We start from the raw sequence: 23,062 nt of genomic DNA, 5'->3' as shown, positions 1-23,062 counted from the left end.
ACAACTAGGTTACTCAAGATAATCCACAGACCTTGTTGTGAGTAGGTTCATGTAGGAACTATTTTCTTTCTACCAAACTACACCTGCCAACTTAATCACTGCACAGAAGGAATTTTGCATCTCCTGCTAGTTCACCTGGCACCACTGAGCTGGGTAATGTCCTCACCTGAGGAGGACATCATTCATGTTTATATGTCGCACTGTCACGACACGAGCCTCTCATTCATTAGTAGATGCACGCTTCCTTCTGCGCAGTAATACAGTCAGTGAGTGTAACTCAGGAGAAAGAAAATAGTTCCTACAAAAGACTGCTCACAACAAGGCCTGTGGATTATCTTGAGTGACGAGGTCATGATTTCTGAAAAGAGACATTAGTGTTGAGTTTTTTAAAATGTATTTTTTTGGGCACTTTCAGCACCACAAGCTGAGTGCCATCTAGTTCCATTATATTAAAGAGAAGGTAGACATCTCTACAGCTGATATCTCCAACACACTGCAACTCACACCAAAACAATCTAGACTGATAAGCAGCACTACAGGTAAGAGGGAAAATATTCGTATTTGATTTAAGGGTGAATTTTCCTTTAAATATAATCTCAAAAAAATGTGGACTCCTGTGGTTATGAGCCTGTTTGGAGGCAACCAGCTGTGTTCACATGGGAACATCAGGTGCTGTGAGCTCCTTCACTGCAGTTTGTGGACAGCAGAGGGCGCTGCTGCTCTAACACTGCAGACCGACTTCTGTGGCTATTCAAAGCACCTTTATACAACAGATTACACTGCAGCTTATTTGTCTCAACTGAAAACAGTTTAATGAGAATATGAGACAGACAGCTGTTTTTCACATTCCTCCTCTCACAAATTTTTTTCTTTCATTTCACACAAATCAAATTATATTATGTACACCATGAATCCATTTACTATTGGTGGTGTAAACATATGGCACACCACATTTTGGATATGTCACTTTATCCAAGTATGGCAGTGCATAAAAGCATCTTTGTCTTGTTCACAGTAGGATGACATTTGGTATTCAAATACAGGTCTTAACAGCTTTGCACCTTTAAATCAGTACATGTTCTGTAATGGCTAAAATCAAACTTATGTAGCTGAAGGAAAAACAGTAACACCTGCATACTTACTCCATGTCACAGCTTTTGATAATTATTTCCTCCTTACCTTGAAATCAAACCAACACCAACAGTGTCTGCATGCTCAGTGAGATCATGTACCTTTTGTAATTAGGTGAACTGACCCTTTATCTATGAACAGTTTACTTCCTATTTAAAGATCACTACAGAGTCACAGATGATCCAATCTCAACTTTTATTACAAACCAAAAATTCATTTACATCTATGCAGAAACACCACCGCACAGTGTGTGTGAGTCATCAGTGTGTGTGTGTGTGTGTGTGTGTGTACACAGTGTGTTGAAGTGCACATAGGAGAAGTTTCCCTTGTTGGCTTTCTCCCAGAAAGTCTGTTCTGGCAGAAATCTGTTCACGTCAACCAAAACTGTAACCGAGAAATCCTTTTCTGGAGGAAAGCCTTCAGGGAAAACTCCTCCCAGCTGCTGTTGAAACTGGTCCTGTGTGTGTTTGTGTCTAGTAGCTCTTGGTGGTCTCGTATGTTTCTGGGAACGGGAGGCTGACGTGTCCACTTCCAGCCACCAGAGGCAGGATCCCAGCGTTGGGAACGACGTTCCATGACAGTGTCAGCGTGATGTTCTTGTTAGCCCTGAAGAGGAGACAGACATGACAGTTAGCCAGCCAATCACATGACAGGTGCTCGAACTTAAACCTCAGATTTTATAATGATGTTTGGCTCTGAGAAAACATGCTATTGAGTTGCATTATGGGAAATGTAGGATCCAGTATTTTTTGGAGACCCATACAGGACATGTCAGCCTAGACTTTTTTTTGCATCAGTCTCCTGTCTTTCCACTAACTTAAACAGCTGGATCCATCCTGTAAATGTTGCTGGTTTTAGGTCCACAAAGTGACCAAAATATGATTTTTGGCAGAATGGGAAAGCCTCTTTGTTGTGTTGTCACATTCCTGAAGACAGTCAGATTTTGTCAGCCTAAACTAACCTATATTTTTGAGTGATATTGAACAGTAATTTGTCTTTAATGAATCTGCAGCACAGTCTGCACGGCTGCCAATTAGAGATTTTTACAATTTTTGCAGGTGGAAAATTGACAAAGTTGGTGATTAATATAATGATAAAGGATTTTAGTCATTCGCAAATTTTAACCTCTCTGTACTGCTATTTGCTCTGTGTTTGTGTTTAAAAGTACAGATAAAAGAAGTGTTAACATTGGATTTTGTCAATACCACGATCTTTAATTATCTAGCCCTGGGTCCTGTTCAATACCAGCAAGATTAATACAGTTAAAGCTTCACATATTCGATAGAAAAAGGCATATATTAAAACCCTATCATTTTATAAACTTGTCTGTGTAAGCTCTCGATCCACAAGAGTAATTAACAACTATGATAAATGCATTTAAGTAAACAGTACAATATTTCTCTCTTAAAATGTAGTGACACACAAGTGTATAAAATGGCAGAAAATGGAAATACTCGAGTACAAGTACCTCAGTACTTTTTATTCATGTGCCAAAAGAATGAACCAAAATAATTTTGGTAACCATTGACAATTTATTTAGCACCTCTATCAGGTCCAATTTCTACTCATACGTGAAAAATATCTCCTAATGGGCAGATGCATGTGTGTTTGTGTCTGTGTCTAACCTGAGTCCGTTCCCGTCATCGAAGAAGAAGTATTTGGACTTCATGTCTCTGAGGTTCAGTTTGGTGTTTTCACCTCGAAGGACGATCTTGTCCCACAACACCACCTGGTTCAGAGACTGACACACACACACACACACACACACACACACACACACACACACACACACACACAGAATGTCAATCAACAATAAAACTGTACATGAGACAGCGTTCGCTCATTTTCATCTGCTGTCCCTGGACAAATGTCAACAGTCTGCTAAAAATGGTACATTTCAGTATAATGCAGTCCAGTACAATGACTGCTAACTACAACCTCAGTAATAAATACAGAGTTGAATGAACAGGTCTCTGTGTGGCTGAGCTGTTGTACTGGATTGGACTATAGTGGGTGTACCTAATGAAATGGCCAGGGAGTGTGTGACTATAAGAAATATTAGCACTTCTGTGCAACACTACCATGCAGGCATCCACACTAATGTGGATTAATATTGAGGACTTACATAATATGTGTCATTCTCTTTCTATCTATTCACAGCCATATTTGAGTATGCAGAGCCACTTATACAAAACAACTTCACAACACTAACCGATCACTAACAGAATCTTATTTCATTATGCAATATCACTGATCACATGCTGATCTAAAGAACGTGCTGAATAAACCCCACAGAGACAAACAAACCTGACCTTGTGCTTGTGCTAGTGTGTGTGTTCACTATGACTTACATTGCTCTTTGTGGTGTACTCAGCTGACAGATAGAGAAACAGCTGTTTTACGTTCCAGTCGAAAATTGGCTGCAAATGTAGGACAAGTTAAGGAACAACGTACCGCAGGAACCAGAGGTGTCTCTCATCACGCACAAGGCACAAGAGCAACTCTGCAACCACGTGTTTCATGATGAGACGTCACTAAACAAGACTCAAGATTAGAACCTGGTGAACGATTGCTTAACTGCCCGACACGTAACACTGGCTGTAACTAAAATAAGCTTTCTTTCTTCTTCTTATAGGCTCTGTGCACAACAGCACATGTAGTATTATGAAGGATATCAGCTGCGAGGTCAAAGGTGATGAAACCCAGATCACTGCGCTCTCTGGGTCCTGTGAAGTCATCGACGTTCTTCCTGTTTAATAGAGAGAAAGAGAAGCAACATTAAAGAAGAGAAATGATGGAGGAAAGGGGAAGAGATCTGAGGGAAAACCTGCCTCCAACCTGAAGAATAAGTTTAAACAGAAGGAAGACTGATGGTATAGAGCTGATTGTTAATACATTATTTAAAAAAACTCCTTTGAAAGCTGCATGAAAACACATCTGACTGAGAGCGAAGGACTTTGGAGGTGTTAATGACATTCATTCTAACTGGTGTCACTCACTATATGAATAACCTTTGAATAAAATAAATGTTAAACATCTACAAGTGTTTCATAAACACTTTGCAATGCAGTTATTAAGGTTCTGACCTTGAATTACTTGCAACAAATTATTTACACGCATGCAAATGCTCTCTCAACATGAAGTGCATTTTTGTTATTTTAACAGCAACATCCCCGGGGTATTATTTTCATTTTTGTTTAAAGTTGCATTAAATTAACCACAATCGACAGCATTTTATATTAAGATTATTCCATTGTAACTTGTATTTACTGCAAAAGTCAAAAATCTAATGTTATTTTTACATTACTGTTCCCTGATCTGTTTTCAGTCCAGAAAGATTTTTTTCTAAAATTTTCTGATTGCAGATTTTTTGATCATTTTATTTAGTTTAATAGAAAAGGTACAGCAGGGTTGTCGGAAAATGTCTGATACATGTGTGAATGTTATCGGACATTTACTAACAATATCAATTAATTCATCATTTCACCAACTAAGTTTTGGTTAGGGCTGGACAATATATTGATATTATATGAATATTGTGATATGAGACTAGATATCATAAGTATTGTCTTTTCCTAGTCTTTAAGCTGCGTTACAGTGAAGTGATGTAATTCACTGAAATAAACAGACTGTTCTGGCTGTTCTATTATTTGCCTTCACCCACCTAGTCATTACATCTACATTACTGAGGACTGCTCATCAACAATCACACTGCAGAGAAAAACTGAAGTGTGTGTATTTAATTGAGTCCAACTAAGGACTGATGTTTTCGATAATAATAATAATAATAGTTGCAGAGACTGATTAAGGACACAACTCCTCTCTCTTTTTTTTTTACCTTCCTGTCTCTACCCTCCAGAGTTCCTCAACTAGCATATATGCGTCTTGATAAATATATAGGTGGCTGTATACAAGAATTAGGTTATTTGGGTGCCTGTGTCTGTGTCGCCTCTGTAAACACAATATGAACGAGATAGGTCGTTGCAAAGCTTACATTATGTGATGCACCATGTCTGTTTGCTCCCTGATATTTAAGATTACATTTGTTAAATTTGTTAGAGCGCCAACAGTCAACCCTACAATAATGTCGCAATAACAGCATTGAGGTATGTGATCAAATATATTGTGTTATTTAATTTTCTCCATATTTCCCAGCTTTAACTTTTATTAAATGAACTTTTTATCTTAATTTTAACTTTTCACATGTCCTGGATTTAATGTCTTCACACAAACTGTCATACAACAAGTTTACCTCAATGCAATATGGTGTAAAATGAACAATTCAGTGATCTAGTTCTAGATTAATAATGTTATGTGACCAAGTATTCAGTGACAACTCTCAGTGCTTGAAAGTTGTCCATGTTTACTGGATCTCTGTATCTGTGCTATGTCATGAATTCATCAGTAGGTGTGAAATGAACAATAAAGCTGTTCATAACTGCTGCATTAACGTACATGCACTTCTTGTCTGTCTTTAGGCTGCATTCATAGTTACAGACTGATACAACCTGAAAAAACACGTATTCATTCAGCCCCACAGCCACAGAGTTTCAAGCACAGTAGATATGAAACCATGCAGTTAAACCAAACACCAGCAGGCCCTGCAGGCTGAGTCTGCATAAGAGGAACGTCAGCATCCAAAAACACCGACTGTTAGCACCGGTGGTCTTTGAACTGCTCACTTCCGTGTGCATTACAGCATCAGTTATACATGCTTATATAGCTATAATACAGTATAGCACAGTGGGAAAGCAGGTTAAACCAACAGCTGTTACACATGTGCTCGATAACGAATCTTACAGCATGACTTTGGAGACGTGTATGTCCACAGGAACTCTTCTGTCTTTGAATGCTGTCGTGACGAAACAGCCGAAAGTTAAGGCCGCCATGACGCTCAGGGAGAAGGCGAATAAAGAGTTAGCTCTCGACAAAACCGTATTCATGTTTAAACAGCAGCTACGACCACAGGAATGATGAGAATAACAGTAAATCAGTAAGAAACGAAACGGCCGCTAGCTGCGGTGTACAAACCGGAAATGTTGTTTCATACAATAAACGAACGTGTACTTCCTGTTATGCTTTTCAAAATAAAAACGAATTCACTTGTTTGTTTTTTTTGTTTGTTTGTTTTTTTGTCGTCGAAAGTCACGTTAGATAAAAGCAATTGTTTTGTATACGAAGATGCATTCTTTAAAAAAATATATATAAGTTGTCTTCATTGACGCAGGCTAATATTTGCAACAGACTGGCAGAAAAATATGCAACATGTTACTCAAACACTCATTTTAGACAATCAGCTTGAAAGAGTGTGCCGTAATTAAAAAAAAATATTTAACTCATTGTAGTAGTGGAAATGTCTTTAAAGATTATTTTTACTCTCCGGTATAAAATACGAGCGATAAGTAAGCGGAAGTGGTACCTCCTTTTTTCAATAACTTTATCAACAGCGGACTCGAGAACAACAAGGGGTTTGTGATGGACCTATTCACAGATACACAGTCACTACAGTCCTAACTGAGGATTGGTAATTTATTGGTACACCGAGAAAACGTCCTAATTTAAAAAAAAAGTAAACATATGTTTAAAAAATATTTATTTAGGTATAATATTAGCCTACATCATACATGTTTGTATGTCATTTATATCTACAGTATATCAGTCAGTCAGTTGTTAGACTCACATTAAAATGAAGCTGAAACATATTTTATTTCTCTTACCTCTTTAGGGTCAACTTCCTGTTTGATGCTGTTTGTCAGTACTGAGATAAACCTTCTGTGTTATAGCCTGTTATCAGTGTATGGAGTTTTATTGCATGGTTATTGCAGTTCAATACAATATACTCTTACATCAAGAGTTGGTGCCATTTGACTAATTCAAATAGCCTCTTGACGCGAATGTCAATATCGACATAATTGCCAGTCTTAAATTAAACTGGCTCAGACCTCACAGCTGAGTGTAATAATAGCGTAAAAGTATAATATAGAAATAAAAATGCCAGGATCACCTGGCTGCATCACACACATACACATCACAACATCATAGATCATACAGATATAGTCTGACACAACACTTTTTGTACCAATACTTTAAAATAAATAGCCTAGATAGATAATGATAATATTATGTTGGGCTTTATGAAACATGTGCGTATATTTCCTCACAGTTTTTTACATTTGTCATTGCACTGGTTTTTGCCTTTAGTTACTATTTGATACTATATAATAGTTTACTTCTCAAAATCTCAAAATACAAAGACCTCTGTTTTTAAAATTAAACTGGATTTTGCACTTGATTTTACACCGAATGCACTGCAACATTTAAGTTCTGTGAATTAACCTCATATGTTTTAATGTGTACATGAAATTCAGACTGAGGCTGCCAAAATTTGACCTACATTCAGTTAGTATCTCTGTTCTATATATACAGCAGCTGCTGCTTAAGTTACACTGCTTGTTGCATGTGTGTGGTAGAGGGGGCACTACCTACCTACCAAGCCTTGTTTTGTATACAGGACTAATGTTGGTTATTTGGTGTATCTGGTCCAGTCAGTGAGAGTGCACATTGAAATTGAAATACCGTACACAAATGTGCATGCAGTACTAAAATGTATCAGGATTCGCAAAACAGTCACATTGTTGCTACGCTAGTAGCCTGGCAGGAATAGTGAATTACATGTATATGTTACTAATATCTCATTTTTACACCAATACACCACAAAGACATAAAGTTAGAGTAATGTTATGCAGTCATAAAAGATAGCAGAAAAACCCTCAAAATTCAGAAACCAGTCCAAAAACATAGGCCTGTCCTGGAAAATATGTTTCACTTTACAAGCTTACTCAGCATCCATTTTTTAAAGTATTCAGAGAATGGGCAGGTTAAATTTCATTTGGTATTTTATTCCACTCCTCAGCCCCTGTACAGAGGAATGTGCTTGTATGCTCGTTAGATTGGGTTGTTTCCAATCAGAAACACTAGCCTTTGTATTCAGGCCACGAGAGTCACAAACATACTGTGAATGCCTGGTTAAATAATTTGGACATAGACTCTTAAAGACCATAATAAGGTTTAGATGTTGAATTCTACCTTAAACAAGGCGCCACTTCAACTCCTTAAAATGGTTTTGGGCTAATATGCATAGACTTAGATTGACCCCTCATTATTTTGTTCTGAGCTTTTTGAAGCTTGTCTTTTGTTCTTTCAGTTACACCACTGTACCAGGTTATGCAGGTGTAATCATACTGGCATCGAACTAACAATACAGCTATTGTCCTCATGGTTTCCTTTTCATGCCAGATACTTTGTCTTTGAATGGGCCTCCCGATAACAGAAGGGGGCATAGATTCACTGGTCACACACTGCTCCAGTTCACATCCAATATTTATGTTTTACTGTATCTTTGTAAGGGAGGATGTAGTCTCTTCCCTCCTGCCCACAACAGTGCACTTTCATGTAGGCCAACATATCATACAAGACGAGACTCCTCCTGCACTGAAGCCTCAGGTTCTTCATATAACTATTGGCAGCTCATCTGGGTGAAAACATCTGTTTATTCTATTCCTTTATCACAGACCCCTGTGGCCATGCATCTGTTATGCTATATTAACTCTACATCATTACATACTGTAACTGACATCTGCCTCCTCCTTTGGGTGAAAATATATCCAGTGTACTGTTTTAATACACAGACACAATCCTCTACCATAAAGCATGTAACATTATTTAATTTGCAATAAAGTGCGGAGTGTGTCTCTCCAAGAGTGTAGTTATCGTTTCAACATTGGAGGGGACACACATGAAATGGAGGTTTGGGGGTCCTCCACCAGAAATCTTTTAACAATAAACCACTTAATTTCCTGCATTCGATGAATGCACCATTTTGTTCCTTTTCTGCATCAGTTTATGGTGTAAATGTGTTTTATTTTGTCAACATAAAAATCCTCTGCTACTGTCGTGTTATTATTAGGAGAGGGACAATAAAAAACAATACAGGACAAAAAAATTATCATTTACCATCTATCTATCTAAAGCAGGGGTAGGCAACCTGTGGCTCCTGAGCCACACGTGTCTCTTTCGCCCCTTTTCAATGGCTCCCTGTGACTTTGACCAAAAATTCAGCTACATGGAACTGAATCACAATTATTTTTTTAACATTTTAACTTTATCATTGTTGTCAGGCCTAAGGTGATTCCTACACTACTGTAGGCCTACAAGAAATTTAAACATTTTTTTAACATTTCGTCACCTAAAATGTGAGTCATAGTGATGTCTATGGCCTGGTGCCTTTACTATAAATTTTGCCGAACATCAAGAGCAGTGTGTAGGACCCAGAATGTGTATTTAACCCTCATTGTTTACAGTATTATTTGTTTAGGCTGCACACATTTTTCGGTCACTTTCATTTCCAGTAGTAATTGGCTAAGGTGTGGGTGTGGTTTCACATTATTTTACCTGTTCATTCACTGGCAAGGTGTTTTTTTAGACAAAGAGGGTGAGTTTAGATGGGCTACAGCAGCAGAAGACCACACCAGGTGCCACTCCTGTCAGCTAACAACAGGAAAATAAGGCTACAGTTCACACGGGCTCACCAAAACTGGACAATAGAAGACTGGGAAAACGTTGCCTGGTCTGATGAGTCTGGATTTCTGCTGCCACATTCAGATGGTAGGGTCAGAATTTGGTGTAAACAACATGAAAGCATGGATCCATCCTGCCTTGTATCAAGGGTTCAGGCTGGTGGTGGTGGTGTAATGGTGTGGGGGATATTTTCTTGGCACACTTTGGGCCCCTTAGTACCAACTGAGCATGGTTTAAACACCACAGCCTACCTGAGTATTGTTGCTGACCGTGTCCATCCCTTTATGACCACAGTGTACCCATCGTCTGATGGCTACTTCCAGCAGGATAACACACCATGTCACAAAGCTCAACTCATCTCAAACTGGTGTCTTGAACATGACAATGAGTTCCCTGTACTCCAATGGCCTCCACAGTCACCAGATCTCAATCCAATAGAGCACCTTTGGGATGTGGTGGAACGGGAGATTCTCATCAGCCGACAAATCTGCAGCAACTGCGTGTATACATGGAATATGTAGGTACATATATAAACTGTAATCTGATCAGAAGCCAGATTTGATGTGATTCACTGAGATGATCCTATGGAAGGACATGTAGAGCTAAGGATCAGAGTCCATGTGCGGTTTTATCTGCCAGGCTGTCAGATACAGCTTAGCATTCGCTACGCCAGAGCATGCACGCGCACACACGGCTTAATAGTGTGTGTGTGTGTGTGTGTGTGTGTGTGTGTGTGTGTGCAAGTCGTCCACTTCAAGGTTAAAAATAGTTTCCCTCGTCCACACGTGGGCGCGCATGTGAGATGGTCATGTGCGCCGAGCACAACAAAAACAAAGCCGTCCAGCCAATCCCATCCCTCCACCCGCTCCCAGCCCTGCCTCACCCCGCTCCTCTGTTGCTCGCGCTCCTCTGCTGCAGTCAGTGTTATTTGAGCTGTGAGCGTGTGAGGTCCGGCCGTGGCAGCATGCCAGAGGTACCGACCAGAGCTCCGGAGATGTCCCGGAAAAGAGGCGCCGAGCCCGGACCGCTGCCTGAGCACGTCCCGGAGAGGAAGAAGGCTTGCTGGGGCATCTTGACCAGCCAAGGTCGGTACTCTTCTGCTCTTTGGTTCAAGGCGCAGGTTGTTTACGCTGCTGGGTGGAGGTGGAGGGTTTCTCCAGACGGTGGTCAGACCCAGAAAATACAGGCTGGTAAAGAATTAAAAACATAAATAATGTTTTAACATTGTAGGTTTGTGGGTCATGTTGGACATTTGATGCTGGGGCCTGACACTAATGTCCCCATTATTTACACCTCCTGACAGCCTGACTCCATTTGTGGAGTAACGACAGGTGGAAGACAGAAAAAAATAGAAATGGGAACAAAGAAGAGTCTGGAAATAAAAAAAAAAGTGTGCTCTTCTGGGGACAATGCATATTAAAGAAAATTGCTATAAACATGCCAGAATTAACCAAAAGGCTAGTTTTCATCTGTAGTCCCTGACAAGATACTAAACAAAAAACAAGAAAAGGGAAAGATACAATACAATTAAGTCAAGTCAGATTTATTAATAGGGCACATTTAAAAACAATAAATGTTGACCAAAGTGCTTCACAAAGAAAAAAAACTAAGAAGGATCAAATACAAACAATCATAAATAGGATAATTAAGTAATAATTAAGCTAAATTAATGAGAGCATACAATATTTTGACAACATCATAACACAAAAATCAAAAATTATTGCACAAGTGGACAAGTGGAAATTTGTGGTTAAACTAAAATAAAATTGACCTGTTGCATCAGAAAATATTGAGGTTAATGGTAAAACAGCTACAACAGATGACAACATTAAAGCAGGCTGGCAGCTGGCAAAAAGCTTAAAATACATGAAGCAACTGGACAGTATTAAGTAGCATTAAACAATATTATTAGAAGCATGCGGGCAGTAGGCTAGCCAACACAAAGCAAGCAACAGGAAAACATCTAGCAGCGTTAAGCAAATGTTAGCAGATGCAAAGATAGAGATGAAAGTTAAAGTTAAAGATTGGGACTGAGTTAAAGATACACCAAAAACTGAGCTACAATAAAAAGTAGTTAAACTCCTTCATTAACTATTCAGGATGGTCACTACCGAGGCAGCGAAATGGAATCACTACTATAACCTGTGTCCTACCCTTGAATTATCACTGTCTTTTTGTATCTACATGAGCTTGAATTAGAAAAAAAGTAAAATAAATTCTGCACTATATCTGCAGCACTATCAGTTGACATAGGAGAGTATCATGTTTGATTGAGACTGTACTTAGTGTTGTTCAGATTATATGACAGAGTTGGAAAGCCTCCTGGAACGTCAGATTATAGTGCACGCATCATCTCCTCACATGACATAAGATAATATTAACATACGTCTTATCCAACAGTCATTAGCACATATCTGTATGACCAAGAATACTGAAGAAAATAAGAAATCATTAATTTAATTTAATGATAAGCATATCATTTTGTCAGAGATGCTGCTGACTATTTTACAAAAAAAAAAACCAAAAAAAAAAAAACCCACATGACAAAGATGGTTTTGTCTTTTACAACAGCATATATAGCAAATGGCTCTGTTTTAAATTAATGAGAGTTATTCTTTGAACACAGGCATATGTCCAAGTTGGCAGTCACTCATAATCACCCATTCTCCACTGAACACATTGGTGGAGGACCCACTCTCTCTCTCTATGGGCCCCCCTATTTCATGGGCCCCAGTGCAACCGCACTGCCTGCACTGACTATATTTACGCCCCTGGTGTCCAGCCACTCTCTGCAGCCAGTGTTCAGGAGTGCTAGAGGGGCTCTGAACTGCCTGCACTATCATTACTGTCAAAGTTTCCTGCAGTTTAATGTTTAATGAAATTTGATATACGGAACAGCACCAGACAATGTTAATCTAGATTTAAAGCTACTTTTCTTGACATCCTGAGATTTGTGTGCAAGCTATTAACAGAGTGAGCAAAATGACATTACTGCCTGTTATGATTGAATGCTTCCTGACACAACAATGTTTTAGCCATTTAAAACAAAAGTCTGTTTTGCCTTAAAACGTAATAATAAAGTCATGATATATTATTATAACAACATGCAGGCATTTTCAGTATGATTCAGGATGGTTCAGTTCTTCAATAAGGTAGTAGCTGATGTCGTAGAGATGGCTGCGGCAGTAGCTCAGTCAATATGGGTTGGGAACCAGAGGGTCGCCTGTTCAAGTCCCCATCCGGACCAAAATATGGAGCGTGGACTGGTAGCTGGAGAGGTGCCAGTTCACCTCCTGGGCACTGCTGAGGTGCCCCTGAGCAAGGCACCGAACCCCCCAACCGCTCGGAGCGCCTGTCATGGGCAGCCCACTCTGACATCTCTCCACTTAGTGCATGTATAGGTCCAGTTTGTGCATGTGTGTTTTTGGACCTGTGTGTAATTGACAACAGAGTGAAAAATTGAATTTCCCCTCGGGGATTAATAAAGTAAATAAAAAATAAATAAATAAATAAACAGTGACAGAATTACATGTGACTTTTGGGCAATATCAAGCCAATCCATCACTCTGCTGTACTAAACAGCTCATGACTTCTCCTCCATCACTGCTGTGAAGACGTACACAGGGTGTCTGCAGGTCTTTAAAGAGTCCTAAAATATCTTAAATTCAGTTTATAAATATTAGGCCTTAAAAGTAATTAAATAGTCTTGAATTTGTGAGGGCTTCATTGCCACAAAATGTAATCCAATTTCATTTAGCTATCTTTCTTTTTTTCTAGCCAAAATAATTAAAGCTGTCCTTCATGAAAATCCATATTTCTGATGTTACAAATATTCAAACCTACTACTGAACCAAACTGTGTCTTTTTTTAACTTATACTTACCTGCCTGTAAAATGTAGATTAACATAACTCATTCTAATAACCATATTCCTACATAGAACCTACCTCTGCACAGGACCACACATATACTACTTACTTTTATCTGCAAGAAAAATATAATTTGTCCAAAAAATTACTCTTAAATTTGGTTTAAAATATCTAAAAAGGTCTTTACATTACATTTAAGTGTCTGATGCTCATAGACACCCTGTTACAGCTGCATGTCCTGGCCATGCTGAAATCATTTATAAGAAGTGAGAGACAAGGTGCAGGGTGGGTACGGCACAGAGCCTGGCTGTGTTTGTTATTCAGTTGCATGCTGCAGTGCTGCCCATTTGTTCTGATGCACATTCAGTATCTGCAGGGAGCGAATATTCCTGTTATATACCCCCTGCAAATTCATCTATTCCAGACTGAACTGGATCTGAGCTAATGAAATGTCTGTTTTTGAATATATATAAATGAGGAATAAATGAAGATGACATTTGGACAGGTAGTTACTGTGTGAGGCAAAGAGGGAGGTCATCTGTGTTGTTGCTGCTTATGACCTTTCCAAAATGGCTGCTGTTGTGCACCACCAGGAGGAGGTCAGAGACCATCTAAATATGGCTGCTGCCTCTGTGACAGCCTCAGCAGATTAGATGAGAATAAGAAGCCTTTCAAACATGTTTTTCATGGCAGTTTACAGCAGATTGAGTTGCGGGTTAGCTGGTTTAAACAGATACAGGTTAGTTCTGCCTCTGACTGAAGCAGACAGTCAGTTACACAGCTGCTCATTCAGTTAGCTTGTAAGCTAGGTTATTATTAGTATTTGCAGTGTGCTGTCAGTGTTCAGTGCAGCCAGTAAGGTGATCTGTCAGTGTGAAAGACTCTACATAAGGACAAGCAGAAGTGTGGAGGTCCATTCACTTCCACTTCATTCAAAATGACTGATATCGACTGGTGGCAGGCTGCGCCGTGGGGAGACGGAGATATGGGTATGTTGTAGCTAAGACTGTCTGTGTTAATGTGGTGTATACTTTACTGATGCCACAGCAGTTTAAATAAAGCTCACTAGCACTAAATGTAACCACAAGGAGCAACACTGAAGCCCTGATTATTTGATTGAAAGAAATAATTCAAACTACATGTAGAATTTTGTGTAATGTTAGCATATCCTATTTATTAATCTTTATGTAATTTAGATGGCTATCAAGCAACAGCCAGGGACTGTGTCGTCCATGGTTGGTAGTCTCTTACACAGACGCCGATGACGTCTGGGGCGCCCTCTGCAGTCCACCTCTAATGTGAATGAAAATCACTCACCCATCACAATATTTTATGCAACAAAAAGGTGGAGTGAGAAATATATTTGCTAAATGAGACAGGAGAAGTTGGATATATATTTAATTTGATGCTTGCTCTGTAGCAGTTTATTTTTTTGGTAATATACAATATGCAATATCCTGGTATTGAGCTGTATCAATTTTTTTCCCTGCGCCTAGTTCCTATAAAAAAAATCAGTGGAAGATCCCCACCATATTTTGCTGTCTATCACAGTGTTTAGATAGATAGATAGATAGATAGATAGATAGAGCTTCATTATCATTGTGCAAGACAACAAAATTATAGAGCCCTCCTAGTGCATGGTGCAATTAAACAATTAAAAAGGGCAGATAAATATTATTAGCACTATTTAATTGTACCACAGCCCAGGTGAAGACGGCAAGATGCAGATACGCTACATACAACCACTGGGAGACACCAAAGTCAGATATTTGTACCAGAGTACTGTCTGGGGCAGTGGAGATTAAGCATGATAAATATAGTGTGTCTGTTAAGAGATAGATTTTGCTACACTTGTAACAAAATTGTTTATTCTGTTTCCTTATCTGCGTGTATGTGTGTCCAGGGTCGTGGGCAGATCGCTCCCCTCTCCATGAAGCAGCTTCTCAGGGTCGACTGCTCGCCCTGCGCACTCTGCTGGCCCAGGTAACATCCTTACATACACACACACTTAGCGCCTGGTTTATTCAGTTGTAGTACAGAAACTGTTGCTGACTTCTGTCATCTCAATTTAAATCATGCAAACTCCACATCGATAAATCAAAACAATAAGACACAAGTGTTGAATATTCTCCATGTTGACAAAAACAGCACAAGTGATGTTAATGACATAGTGCATAGAGACAATTCAGGGACACACATTTGGGCTGCATCCTCGATGATGAATGCAATTTGGATATGACAACTGATGGGACCAAGTTGGACCAGTCTGTTCCAGTCTGAAGCAGTGTCAGTTGTCATAGTCAGGTGGTCATAGTCTGCAGATAAAATGGTATAGTGTGTGTTATGTTAAGAGTCTAATGTGAAATCTTAAGATCCAGTTGCTGCTAGTTGTTCTTAGATGTTTTTAAAGATGTTCACTATTTATAATTGACATCGGCATCCAATGATGTCATTCATTTCACCCCAGGGAGACACAGCAGTAAATAAAACTTTTCCCCTTAAGTTAGCTTTGTTTTACAAAATTCACTCAGCTCCATTTCCCTCTGTAGGCTATACAGTCCTTTAAGCGTCTTCATCCAGGATCTCACCTAACTCTGAGCTTTTTCTGCCTTTTTTGGCCTGTTCAATGCAAATTGGCAACCAAATTTGTTTTGATAGAAGAACACAGTTGGTATTCTTGTGGGATTTGCATGGTTGCCTACCTCCAGAGCTCCAGCAATTACTGACCACTGCTTCAGTGTGTCTTCTGGTGTATTTACTCAGTTGTAATGTCCCAACTCCTTCCTGACTGTCAAAGACTAAATAATGTGACTAAGTTGGTGGAAATTCTCTTTATGTTGGGTTTTCCCTTTGTAGATTTCAGCTTGTCTTCAGCTTTGTCCCAAGTTTTCTGTAATCGATCCACAGTTCTGCGAGTTATTTTTCTCCAAAGGTGTTGAGTACATTGTAGAAAACTATATCTAAGATGCTTTTCTCGGTTGTGAAGAAAGACAAGCCTGTTTTAAATGAGTTTTAATGCAACAGCTGATGCAGCAATGATAAAAAGTACAGCTGGTGTGTGCAATAAACTGCAAGCGAGGAGCCACCAGTTTCTACTGCTCGGGAAAATGTATTATTATGATCCAAAAAAATGTGTTTTAGTAAAATAATCTATGAAGAAAAGTTGTGCAAAGATTATGTTTGCTCACTGCTAATGGTGTACATAAAGAACCAGTATTACACAGAGTTTGACAGAGAGAATCATGCCCTGAAGACAGAAGTCTGGGATTCTGGGAAATGAGCCAACACTCCAGTCACTATAATTTACTCCGAATTCGTGCAAATCAGACACAAGTCAAACAGACGGACTGATTGAAACAAGGCAGTGTGCTTCCTAAACACCTCCAGTCATAATGCTGTGTACTTTGATTTTTTTTTAGGGATATCACGCCAACATTGTCACCATCGATCATGTGACCCCTCTCCATGAAGCCTGCCTGTCAGGACACGTAGCCTGTGTCAGAGCATTAATAAACGCCAGAGCTAATGTGAGTATTCTTCCTCTTATCACCACCATTATTACGTATATGTTCACAATGTGTCCGCCCTAAAACACAGTATAACTATCATCCAACAGCTGCTGACCTTCATTTATACACCAGTGTGTGTTCGCATGTGTGTTTGCAGATATAGTGACTGTTCTGTATTGTGTGTGTCCAGGTGAATGCCACGACCATCGATGGTGTCACTCCTCTGTACAACTGTTGCACCTCTGGGAGTGTCGGCTGTCTGGAGCTGCTGCTGCAGAATGGAGCGCACACACACACCACACCCACACACTTCCCCTCGGCCCTTCACGAAGCCTGCAAGAGAGGTAACAAAACAGGAACCTTGTATGCAGTGTATTATTGACAGTAACAGCTGTTGGCTTCATGTGCATGAGCAGCTGTCATAGGAATAAACACGGCTCTGCCTCTGACACTGTATCCAGCTCTCTTTAAACATCCATGTTATTATCCCTTGAGTTTGGCATTTTGACCGTCGCCATCTTGGATTTTTGGAGCTAGAAGTTACCACATTTGGACGAGAGGGCGGCCCTAACCCTAACCCTAGCTCAGTTAGCACTGTGCATTTACAGCTATGGTTAATTTTAATAATGTTAATGCTAATACTGATTTTTATTAGTGAAAGGCTCAAAAACAGTAAAGAAAATGTATTTAACGGTAAAACTGAATGTCTGACTCCTGTATAGGGTCTTTTAGTACAACCAAACCCTTAACAAGACTTTTTTAGGCGACCAAAACTTTATGATTAACTTTAAGGAACTGAAAACATACTGAAATAGCAACAGCTAGCTACGCCTATACTCTGTGAATCTGGGGTTACACCAAGGTGACATAGCCAGCTTTGTCACTGTGGTAAGGACGGCATCCAACTGTGACTCAAAGCAGCCACTGCCTTAATTATGCATAACTTTAAAGGGCCAGTGTGTAATATTTGGCATGGTTTATTGTCAATCTGAATCTGAATCTGAATATTCTACCCATTAATATGTTTATACAAGTGTATGATCGCTATAAAATAAAATTTGTTTGGTTTTCGTAGCCTTATAATTATGCTTTTATATATATATATAGCAAGGGCCTTGCTTTAGAGAGATCGCCATCTTGCGCCGCCATGTATGTACGGCAGACCGAGTGGACAATCCAGCCAGCCAGAGAACGCGTTTCGCGTGTATAAATAAACCAACGAAGACAGCGGAAGAAAGGAAGAAGGAGGAGGAAACAGCAGAGTGTTAGTAGTTCGTCGATAGAGAGTAGTGAAAAGTTTTTTTAGTTATAAAGTTTGTGAATGGACCACACTTACCACGCAACAGGAGAGAATGAACCCGAACCGTCATCTGCGAGGAAAAGAAGACGCAACTTCACTCCTTGTGATGCACTCTCTGCAGCGCTTTTCCTCCTGATGATATATCTCCCCAGCGATGGTAGCAGTAGCACCGAATCCCATTCTGTGCATTCAGCCTCTCTTCTCACCCGCTCAGCATCAAACACATGGAGTTCCTCATCTGTATGCTCCGGCTCAAACAGGTATGGCTCTGGGTCTGTGTCCGCTACAAGAAACTCTTCAAAATCGTGTTCAAAGGCGTCCATTGCAGCTACTATAGTCCGGAGATATTGCTAGGCTAAATAAACAGCTGAGCACCGTTTACCAGCTACGCTGTCAGTCAGTGTGTGGGCTGGAGATTGGTGGAGCAGAGAGGGGAGGGGGGGTCCCCACTTAGTATCGTAAACGAGTATGTGTGTAAAGTTAGAAGTGTGTCTGTTACGCCAGAGGAGTCAGAGTTTGAGATGGAGTGGTGTGTTACCGGAGTTTCTGGAGAGCTCAAATAAACGGGCCTTTTTCCCGAATGCTCCTCTGGTCTCCTGCTTGTGAGGGATTCATTACAATATCGTAACATAGCTTAGATTTCTAAATAAACATTCACCTCGTCGCTAGATAGACCTACTCCTGAAAAACTCGTGCGCAAGGCTTTTTGTCCCTACGAGGCCACCGTCATTTACCCGACGGGAGGGGTGAGCGAGTGAGCCCTGCAATCTAGAATTTGACCACTGATGTCACTGTTTCCAACGGTTTTCAACCCATTTTACACACTGGCCCTTTAAGTCTTAATAACATTTAAACTGGTGAGTTTCATAAAAAATCACTCCCCTACAGTTGCTATGAATGTGGAATTTAGCTACAGAGACTAAAACTGTTTTTGTACCAGGCTGTTAACATGTTTATTTCTGCTGTAAAGTTGAACATTTTAACTATGGGGATTGACTCACTCTTGGAGCCAGCCTCAAGTGGCCATTAGAGGAGCTGCAGTTTTCATCACTTTTGTGATGGCTTCATTTTTCAGCCCCAGAGGTTGCCGCTTGATGAAGTTGTAATGTTTAACTACAGTAGTAGGGCCACGTCCTGGTTAGTGCTTCATAACAGAGAGCACAGTGGCACTACTTTAGAACTTAACTCAATAACTTTAACTCAGTAACTCAATTCAAACATTTTACTTCAGCACAACGTTTGTGAATGTTTCATCATTGTGTGTGTGTGCAGGTAATAGTCAGTGTGTCGAGTCCCTGCTGTCTCATGGAGCAGATCCAGACTATGAGGTGTCCCACTTGGGCTCTCCTCTCTACATGAGCTGTTTAAACCAGCACACAGCCTGCTCCAAGATTCTGCTACACAGAGGTGAGTCTTATTTACTACAATTTCCTTTTATTTAAACTTGTAGCACACCTGTATCTGTGTTACCTCTTGTATTGGAGCAGGCGTACCACAGTTTTCTATGATTGTTTTGTGTGTGGGGGTATTTCTGGTCCAGAAAATGAGCAGCTTTAGCCAGTGTGCTCAAAGCTTTGCGAAATTAATCCTGCAGAGTGAGCAGTGATCTTCAGTCTGCAGTGCTAGAAACCCGTTCACTTTAAAGGGAATGTTTTGGTGCAAGTATTGCCTAATGCAACTGTTGTTTATTTATCTCTCTTCATCACCTTACTGTGGCCATTATTCCCTTCTGAGGTTGTCTGTTGAAGGATTAATAGAGGTTTGAAGGAGTGAATGTTATGAAATGTTAAACAAGAAAAATGCTAAAAAGTTAGATGACAAAAACATTTCTTAATCAACCTGTGAGCCCTCAGGATGTTTTGGGACCCTCAGGTTGTGATCCACCACTGTAGGCTGTTCCTATGTGAAGACGTTATGTTTGCTTATATTCATCTAAACTCCAATCTGGAAATCCATTGGTTAAAAAAAAAAAAAAAAAAAAAATTCTTTCTACAATGTAGATTGCAGAATCTGTCTTGAGAAATTATCTGAACTCTAATAAAGGGTCAAATTCTACTTCAAATCCTTGTTCACCTCTATTCTACCTGCACTATGACAAAATTTAACATGTAACACCTTCTCTCCTCTCCTTTGTCCTTGTCTCCTCCAGGAGCGAATGTTAATGTAGGCAGAGGAGGTGACAGCCCTCTGCATGCCGCTGTCAGACAGGACAATGCTGATCAGGTGTCAGTGTTACTGGACTATGGAGCGGATGTCAACGTCAGAGACAGTAACAATCAGCGGCCTGTGGAGGTAGCGCCTGCTGGTGGAAAAACACAACAGCTGCTGCTGACATTTGAAGGTACTGCAGTGACTCTCAGCACTGATGCGTGGACCCACTTGAAATTCAAGCTGAGCTGTATCACAACAGTTACAGGAAATCACTCTGTCTCTATCTCTCTCTAGTTTCTCCTAGGAGTCTCCGCCAGCTGTGTCGTCTCCAGATCAGGAATCTGATTGGTCGATCCAGACTGACGCTGCTGCCTCTCCTTCCTCTTCCCTCGCTGCTCACTCAGTATCTGGAGTACACATAGGATGATGATGCACACACGCAGAATGACAGGGAAAAGCAGCTACAATTCAGATGCCATTTCTTTGACATTTTAAATTTGGATGTGCCAAGTCCCTTGTTAACCACATTTTAAAATAACATATCACAATGTTTTAAACTGTATGGTTGAGTTTGGCTTCTACAGTGTCATCACATCAAAAAACACTTAAGATTTACTCTGCTGCACACTGTGCTCTGCTACATAGTGTTGCCTTTGTGTTGCCGTAATTGAGACAATCTCTGTTCATTTCAAATGTCTACTTACTAGGACTTAAAGGAACAGAGTGAAAGATTTAGGGGGATTTAGTGCCACCTGGTGGTGTGGATTGCAGATTGCAAGCTGCTGAAACTTCTCCCGGTTAGAATTCCTTCAGTGTTCATTGTTCAGGAGGTTTTTAGTGGGACCCAAATTATCCGCATAGGTCTCCTCCTCTCCAAAACAAATGGACACGGAGATTTAAACCACTAAGAACACTCAATAGAGCTGTTTCGTGTGTTTCTCCCATGATGTTTGGCACGTCGGAGACCAGCCTCTAGCCCAGCCCCTCCTAATGTGTGCTCACCTTTTTTCTCTGATAACTTAATGTATGCTAACCTTTTATCTGATCCAGACATTCAGGAGGTTTTTATTGTGGGCTGAATTATCTGTGGAGGTCTCTTTCTCTCCAAAACAAGCAGAACAGATGATTTAAACCTTTTTTGTCTAACTTAAGATCCAGATGTTGAGGAGGGGTTTACTGGGAACTGAATTATCTGTAGAGGTCTCTTCCTCTCCAAAACAAATGCACCCGGTGATTTATCATAGTAAAAACACACCAAAAAAAAGGGCAGTTTAACATTGAAAAATTCCTGATGCTGCTTGTCATGGAGGGGCTGTTAACTACAGTAGCCAATGCAAAAATGCAAATGGCCCTATCTAAAGCTGGGATACTGTAGAAACATGGCGGTGCAACATGTTGGACTCCATGGATGAGGCTCATTTTAAGGTAACGAAAACACATCAATTCTTATTGTCAGGGGATTATATGCTTAAAAAAACATACATATTGTATTTTATTTTTGCCAATATATCCCCCTTAATCCTACACACTGGACCTTTAAATTTTCCCTGACAGATTATTGTCTGACTGATAATGACAGCTGATCAACTGTGAATTAATTTTAGCTCTTTATGTTGGTAACGCACAATACATCATTTTGTACATATTGGAATTTATTTTCCTTCGGCAAGTGCTGGACTTCACGTGTCTATGTATATGTAAATACCAATAAATGATCCATGATGTGACCTCACTGAGCTGTGTATTAGTCTCACCCATCACTGCAGTGAGCACACACAAGGGTTACAGTATCAGTTTGTCAAAACAGTATAAGGGGCCAGGAGACTGTTGAGCTGAATGCATCTCCATCTCTGTCATTACACTGTTTGCATATTGAGTCAACATTATCAAAAGGTCATTTCTCAAGGGTTTCATTATGTGAGTAATCACTTGTGGTTGGCTGCAGACTTCAACACATTTAGAAACCAGTCTAGGAAGATTCTCAGTCCAAGTCACAGAGTCTGAGAAGTACAACTTATTTGTGCTGCTGTGGTGCTTGGCAGTGTATTTCCTGACATCTTTTGTCTAAGGAAAGGTGACGTGAGGTCTGAGGGTGTTCTTAAAATTACCTGTACACACCTATGATCCAACTCCCCAGCCAACATTTGTTTGAATGGCTCATGTGGGTAGTAAATGGGCTGACAAATGGGTCCCCAATGGGACTGTGCGGATTTCATATTGGCCCCATGCCAGTTGCCCACATGGGTGTGTTTACCCAAGTTGGCCCCACATGAGTTATGCTAGTGGTATCTGGGTACCAAGAAGGTATAGGTCCAAATGGGCATCTTATCTGGGGCCCACTTGGATAACGCACCCATGTGGGCAATTGGCATGGGGCCAATATGGTCAGTGGGTGGGTGGGTGCCCATTTTTCAGCCCACTGACTACCCACATTGGACCCACACAAATGTTGGCTGGGTCTGTCCATGCAGTCTTCAGATGTGTTTAAATTGACAACCATTTTCAAAGAGACAGCACTTATCAGCAC

At 40.2% G+C, this 23,062-nt stretch overlaps 2 protein-coding genes across 3 annotated transcripts; one reads left to right on the top strand and one right to left on the bottom strand.

The window, feature by feature from the left end:
• Positions 1-1,312: 1,312 nt before the first annotated feature.
• spcs3 (signal peptidase complex subunit 3) lies at positions 1,313-6,190 on the bottom strand. The gene is made up of 5 exons (XM_033623348.2): positions 5,932-6,190; positions 3,807-3,880; positions 3,483-3,559; positions 2,757-2,872; positions 1,313-1,737 (listed from the first exon to the last, which is right to left on the bottom strand). Exons 1-5 carry the CDS (start codon positions 6,072-6,074, stop codon positions 1,605-1,607), a joined length of 543 nt encoding a protein of 180 aa, XP_033479239.1. The 5' UTR covers positions 6,075-6,190; the 3' UTR covers positions 1,313-1,604.
• Positions 6,191-10,490: 4,300 nt separating this feature from the next.
• On the top strand, positions 10,491-22,267 carry asb5b (ankyrin repeat and SOCS box containing 5b). 2 transcript variants are annotated; one of them, XM_033624866.2, is made up of 7 exons: positions 10,491-10,793; positions 15,479-15,558; positions 16,995-17,102; positions 17,275-17,428; positions 19,657-19,791; positions 20,534-20,725; positions 20,830-22,267. In XM_033624866.2, the coding sequence occupies exons 1-7, from the start codon at positions 10,511-10,513 to the stop codon at positions 20,955-20,957; spliced, it is 1,080 nt and encodes a 359-aa protein (XP_033480757.2). In that variant the 5' UTR covers positions 10,491-10,510; the 3' UTR covers positions 20,958-22,267. The 2 variants fall into 2 exon arrangements, with proteins under 2 accessions (XP_033480757.2, XP_033480758.1); XM_033624867.2 differs by lacking the exon at positions 10,491-10,793 and adding an exon at positions 14,396-14,564.
• Positions 22,268-23,062: the final 795 nt, after the last annotated feature.

This window comes from Epinephelus lanceolatus, chromosome 3 (genome assembly GCF_041903045.1).
Source record: "Epinephelus lanceolatus isolate andai-2023 chromosome 3, ASM4190304v1, whole genome shotgun sequence".
In the NCBI taxonomy this organism is placed as follows: domain Eukaryota; kingdom Metazoa; phylum Chordata; class Actinopteri; order Perciformes; family Serranidae; genus Epinephelus; species Epinephelus lanceolatus.
This window is presented reverse-complemented; position numbering and strand designations above follow the sequence as displayed.